This window comes from Ictidomys tridecemlineatus, chromosome 7 (genome assembly GCF_052094955.1).
Source record: "Ictidomys tridecemlineatus isolate mIctTri1 chromosome 7, mIctTri1.hap1, whole genome shotgun sequence".
NCBI classification, from domain to species: Eukaryota; Metazoa; Chordata; class Mammalia; order Rodentia; family Sciuridae; genus Ictidomys; species Ictidomys tridecemlineatus.
Window position 1 is genome coordinate 191,029,472 of NC_135483.1, and position 6,068 is coordinate 191,035,539.

Genomic DNA, 6,068 nt, shown 5'->3' on the forward strand with positions numbered 1-6,068 from the left:
CAGGGTCATTTCAAAGTGACAGGACCCCTTTGGCTGTAGGACTTAAAGAGAAGAGGGGTGGGGCTGGGGAAGAAGGGGTGCATGGTGGGTGAAATATAGAAACAGGCCCAACCCCAGGGTTGCTGGGGGGCTTATCCCTCCAGTATCGACTGTGGGGAGCTGGAGGGCGCCGAGAAAACCCCCAAAGATGGTTTCAGAGAACAGCGTCTGCTTTATTGCGCAGCAAAAATAGCTCTCATAGTGGGCGTGGGCCGGTTTGCATACGACGGTCAGCATGGGCCAGAGGGGGCACAAACATACCATCTTCTGGAAGTCAAGACACCAAGAGTCCAGAAACTGCCACGTAGCTCGACCCCGCACCAACCCGGGAGTAACTTCTTGTCAAAGGGGCAAGGAAATGTGCCTGCCACTGTTCTGACAGCACTTGTCCCAAACACAGTGTTCTGTGTTAGGACTTCCTTCCCTGCTGCACAAGGAGCAAGCCAGCGTCCTCCACGAGGGTCCGGGTCAGGCCCTGCAGCACCGGGCCTCTCCATCTGCTCCCCGTGCAGGTCTCCTAAGTGGCCTGGGGGCCAGGACCCTGGACCCGGGCCCTTGCTGGCACCCCTGGGGGCACTGAGGGCTTCAGGCACTGGGGGAGGGAGGTAAGCGTGTCCCCCTCTGGGATTGCCAGGTTTGGAACATCAAAGCCCAGGAGGCCAGTTACACTTGCGTTTCAGAGAAGCAAACGTGCTCCTCAGGGAGCCCTGCGGTGGGATGCGGGAGACGACTCTGTGTCCGACAGCTTTCCCCTGGTGGGCGGGGGAGAACCAGGGAGCCTCCTGTGCTGCGCCCCTCTGACCCAAACTCCCGGGTGTCCCATCTCTGGCTCTGGGAGCTGAGGGCCTGGCTGGGGGTGCGCTCACCATGGCTTTGCAGCGCAGCCAGGAAAGAGCACCGCAGAGAGGCCAGGGCAGGTGTGACCGGGCTCTGTCTCCTCCCCAGCAGCCACGGACGACAGTGCAGGAGGGCGGCTGCCCGCTGGACCTCAGGAGGAGCCTCCCCTGTTCCCCACAGCGGCCCACAGCTGGCTGAGGGACGTGTCCCAGGACCCTGGCAGCAGAGAGCGCGTCAGGTAGGGGCATGGGGTGGCATGGGCCTGGTCTCGTCCATCACCTGGCTCCTGGAGGAGGACCCAGGACAGACAGCGCCCACCAGGCCTGGGGACCTGGCCTCAGACAACGGGAGCCAGGGAGCTTTCTCCAGGTCCTAAAACAGAGACGGGGCACCCATGGGATGCCGCCCCATGCCTGGCGACCCCAGGCCACGTCAGTGCCAAGGGGCGACCCTCATGGACGTGCCCCAGAGACCAGTCTCAGGAACCACTGGGCGAACCTGTTCCGGGGACGTGTGACCCGGGGCGACGTGGGGACGGCGTCCTATCTTTGCTTTTCACTTTTGAAGCCGCTGGCATGGCGGGGGGCGAGGACAGAACAGGCCCAGTGGGAAATGGTTTTCTCTTCCTCTGGTTCAGAGGCGCGCAGCCCGGTGGTCCCGCCCGTCCCTTTGCTGATCTGAGGAAACCTGCTCAGGGAGAGGGCGCAGCCCAGTCTCAGACCAGCCTGTCCCAAGCCCACAGTCGCCTGCTGCCCATTCCATGTCCTCCTGGCCACGGGCACCCTGCCAGCAGAGTGACTTCAAGATGGAGAATTCATCCTTGGGCACCAAAATACGGGGCTAGCGCATATGGTGGCCTGCACACCCTCGGAGTCTCTGCCTCAAGGGACGTGGTGGGGCAGCCGGCCCAGGCCTTCCGCGAAGGCTTCCATCCTGTGCCTGCAGGGAGCAGGACCCGGTCCCTGTCGCTGTGCCTCCCTCCAGGAAGCCAGCCAGCCCTCCCTCCCCTGTCTGCAGAAACAGGAGCCCCCCAGCTCTAGAGGCCCCCGGCACACGGCCGTCCAGAGCGGGTGGGAGGACCAAAGCCTGCACCCTCTGTAGAGAAAGTCAGAGAAAGAGGGGGAGGGGGAGGAGGCGGGCAGGAGAAGGGGCCACAGTGCTAAGCCCCCATCAGCAGCACCTCTTCATCCACTTTCCCGGAGACGGTGGAGGTACCACAGGGGTCAGCCCCTAAGGAGCACAGCTGTAAAAGGTGGCAGGACGAGCCAGAGGCCAGGGGGGGAGGGCTGGGTCCCAGTATCTGGCCACCTCCGGGCCAGTGGCTGCAGGCCCCCTACCTGGCCCCTTCCCTGTCTGAGTGACTGAAGGAGAGCTTGTCAGCCAGGTCAGGGGCTCTTGGCCCTCGGTCCCCTCTTGAGATGGGGAGGAGGTTCAGAATGAGATTCCAAGGCCAGGCCCAGGGCCAGGCAGATCCTCCTGTGAGACTCAGAGAAAGCAGCGCTCCAGACCTGGGGTCCTTTCTCCTTCCTCCCTCCTTTATGAAGCTCACGCTGGGGACAGCCCTCTCGCCCCAGATAACTGTTTCCATGATGGGCAGGCACCTGAGGCCCACTACGCTCAGCAGGGTTCCCGGCTGGCCGGCCGGGCTTCGCTGGGCACAGGGCCCCTCTGGTCAAACCACGGGGTTCAGTCCTCTGACTCCAGGGGGCTCTTCACGAGGAGGGGGAGAGTGAAAAGGAGAGCGCGTCCCTTCCCCTCTCCCACGCTGTCTGGAACCCTCTCTGCCCACCCGACCCCCTCTTGGCTGGGTGACTTCAGCCCCCTCGGGTCTCAGACACCCTGGCTCCTGCGTGATCCCAAGTAGGTCACACCCCAGGCCACAGGCTCCCAGCCGTGCAGTCCCCTGCCACGGGCACAGAGCTCACTGCTTTGACACGTTGCCCCCAGCCAGCTCCGTAGTCCTCCAAGACAGTCGTCACACACAGGTTGACTACCTCCGTGTTCCCACAGCCGGCTGTCAGACACAGGTCAGAGAAAAAGGGAGAAAGACTTGCTCCCCCACTCCCTGTTGTCCCCCACCACAGCCTGGTGTGGCCCCGAGGGAGCCCTGTGACGCCCAGAGAGCAGCCCCAGCTGGACGGAAGGCATTTGCCACATGACCTGGGGACAGGCGAGGGAGCGGACTCCTCAGACAGAGCTCTCCTCTCCAAGCCCAGGCGGGGACGGAAGCCAACACCGCCAGGGTTCTGTCCTGCCTCAGACAGGACGGGAACGTTGAAATCCGCAATCAGAAAGTCCAAAATCTGAAAAGCTCCAAAATCTGAAATGTTTTGAGCACTAATGCCAAAAGTGGAAAATTCCACACCAGGAAACTATTTCCTGCACATAAATATTTTTTAAAAACTACATAAAATTGCCTTCAGGCTGTGTGTATAAGGTGTATATATAAACATGAATGAAGTCAGTGTTTATACTTAGGTCCTCCCCAAGATCCTTCATATACATATGCAAATGTTCCTAAATCCAAAACTGTCTGAAATCCAAACTTTTTTTTTTTTGAGGAAGGACTGAGGCTTTTATTAAAAAGAGTAGAGGGAAGGAAAACACAGGTATTGACGGGGTGGGGTGTAGAGTTCAACATTCTTTGGAGATAAGAACGTTTACTGCAACAAATTAGGGAGGCTACATCCAAGCCCATTGGAATATCCACACCAGAGAGAGGCTGATTGCTGTGGACTCTCCAAAGGCCCACTAAATATTTGCTGAAGAAATTTTTCTCGTTTTTCAGTTTTTGATTCAGTCTCCACGTAGCACCTTATTCCTGTCAGCAGATCCGTGAGGCTCTTAAAGTGACTCTTGCTTCCTTTTGGATCATTGGACAACCACTTGAACTTCGCGTCAGTGTCCTTGATGACGTCCAAAACTTCATTCATTTATTTATTTATTTTTGGTACCGGGGATTGAACTCAGGGGCGCTTGACCACTGAGCCACTCCCAGCCCTATTTTTGTATTTATTGAGGCGGGGGTCGCACTGAGCTGCCTAGGGCCTCTTAAGTTGCTGATGCTGGTGCCACTGCGCCCGGCTGAAATCCAAAACTTTTAAGGAGAAAGAGCTTTACTTTTGTACAGGTTGTTCCCCTCTCCTGTGACCCCTAGGGAAGTATGGCAGCTCGGACAGGTAGAGTCCATCCAGCTGGAAGAGCCACCCTTAGGAAGCAGGCAGCTGGGAAGTCTGCCGCCCATTACTGCTCCTCCTGACAAGGTGCCTGTTGACCAGCTGCCCATGCAGGCCGCCACGGCTCTGACGGCTATCTCTAGGGCACCTTCCGGTTGACACAGAGAGCAGAACTGACTTCCGGCCCCGGGTTCTGTGTGTGCCTGCAGCAATCGCCTTCTCTGTCGTAGGTGGTCACCGTCCCGGACTTCCTTTCCAACTAGTTTCCCCGCTCTGCCCTGCTGGCCCTCTCTGCCAGGCCAGTACTATTTCCTGGCTCTGGCTACCTCAGCATGCTGGGGTGGGGCCGTGGAGTCCATCCTGCCCACAGTGACCTTCCCCTCGTCTCTGCAGAGGTCAGTGACAGTTGGCCAGCTCCTTGTCAACATGGCCACCTCCTGCAGCAGGAGGGCTACAGCCAGAGGGAGCCCCTGTCCGAGGATGCTCTTTCCCTGAGCTGGCCAGGGTTGTGTCCTAGGGCACAGGGCAGTGGAGTGTGGCTGTTGAGGTGTGAACAGTCTGTGCAGAGGGGAGATGAATTTGAAGGAATTGGTTCATGTTACTGAGGGACTGGGTAAGTCCAAAAATATGACGGGGTAGACCAGCAGGCCAGAGATTAGGGGAAGAGGTGCTGGCTGAGTTCCTCCCCACTCTGGGAAGGTGCATCTTTTTCTAATCAGCCCTTCAACAGATGAAGCCAGTCATATTCTGGAGGGTGATCTGCTTTATTTGAAGTCTACCACTGAAATGTTGATTTGGGGGCTGGGGTTGTGGCTCAGTGGTAGAGCACCTGCCTAGCATGTGTGAGGCTCTGGGTTTGATCCTCAGCACCCCATAAGAATAAATAAAATAAAGGTCCATTGACAACTAAAAAAAAAAAAATGTTAATTTTGCTTTAGTTGTGTGTGGTGCTGGGGATTGAACCCAGGGCCTCTCATATCTAGGCAAACACTCTGTCACTGAGCTACATCCCCAGCCCTTGTTAAATAATTTATTTTGAGGCAGAATCTCAGTAAGTTGTCCAGACAGGCCTTGAATTTGCAATCCTTCTGCCTAATTCTCCCAAGTAGCTGGGATCACAGGCATGCACCACCGCACACCCAGCTTAAATCTTAATCTTATCCAAAAACCAGTTTCACGGACACATCCAGAATGATGTTTGACCCAATATCTGGACACTGAGGTCCAGCCAAGTTGAAATGTAAGAGTAGCCAACCCCTCAAGGCTTTCGACACCTTGCTACGTTGCTCTCCAAAAGGGCAGTGCCCTTTCCTGCTCACTCTGGGGCTGGGGGGTTATAGGTTCTGAGCCCTTCTCTGTCTGGCTTTTCACTGCCTCCCCTCAGCTGACCCCTGACCCCACTGCCTGATGTCACTGCTCATGGGCTTTAAGGTGCCATAGGTGAATCCAGTCAGCCCTCCTGGGCCTGAACCCCCAGTGCTGGATGGCTCCCAGGATGGCCGGCGCTGGCCTCCCTATCCCCAGACCACAGCTGAGGACGTGTCCAGGTCACCCAGTGTTAGGCCCACCCTCACCACTGCCGTGGTAGTTGCCACTGTTCTGAAGAGGTCGCTTTTCACTTGCGTCTCAGTTGTTCCTGTTTTGTTGAACCCAGGGGTGCCCTGCCACTGGGCCACATCTCCAGCCCTTTTCATTTCACTTGAGACAAAGTCTCACTAAGTTGTCTAGACTGGCTTCAAACCCCAAATCCTCCTGCCACAGCCCCTGACTCGAACAGCTGGGGTTAGGGGTGTGTGCCACCGCACTCGACTTAATTTTGCAATTTTTAAAAAATGCAGTAGAGTTATGTCCTCCACGTCCTCCTGAATCTGGCCTGAAGACTTCTGGCCTAAAGACAGGACCATTTTTATGCCAGTCTTTTCCTAATTTGAATTTAGATACTTTTTAGAAATTGTCAGTATTGTTTTTCTACTTATTAAAGTGATATATCCTCAATACAAAGAGAAAAGCACATAG

General features: G+C 56.4%; 1 protein-coding gene across 9 annotated transcripts in view; it reads left to right on the forward strand.

Annotated features, from left to right (window-relative positions):
* The window catches only part of Armc9 (armadillo repeat containing 9), a 138,511-nt gene that overhangs the window by 119,873 nt on the left and 12,570 nt on the right, over positions 1 to 6,068 (forward strand). For 6 of the 9 annotated variants that reach the window (XM_078018200.1, XM_078018202.1, XM_078018204.1 and 3 more), the window contains exon 23: positions 985 to 1,114. The exons of 2 other annotated variants lie outside the window; for them this stretch is intronic. In XM_078018200.1, the coding sequence (XP_077874326.1) occupies positions 985 to 1,114 (130 nt within the window). The remainder of the gene's footprint in view (positions 1 to 984; positions 1,115 to 6,068) is intronic. One more of the 9 variants, XM_078018201.1, reaches the window with a different exon arrangement.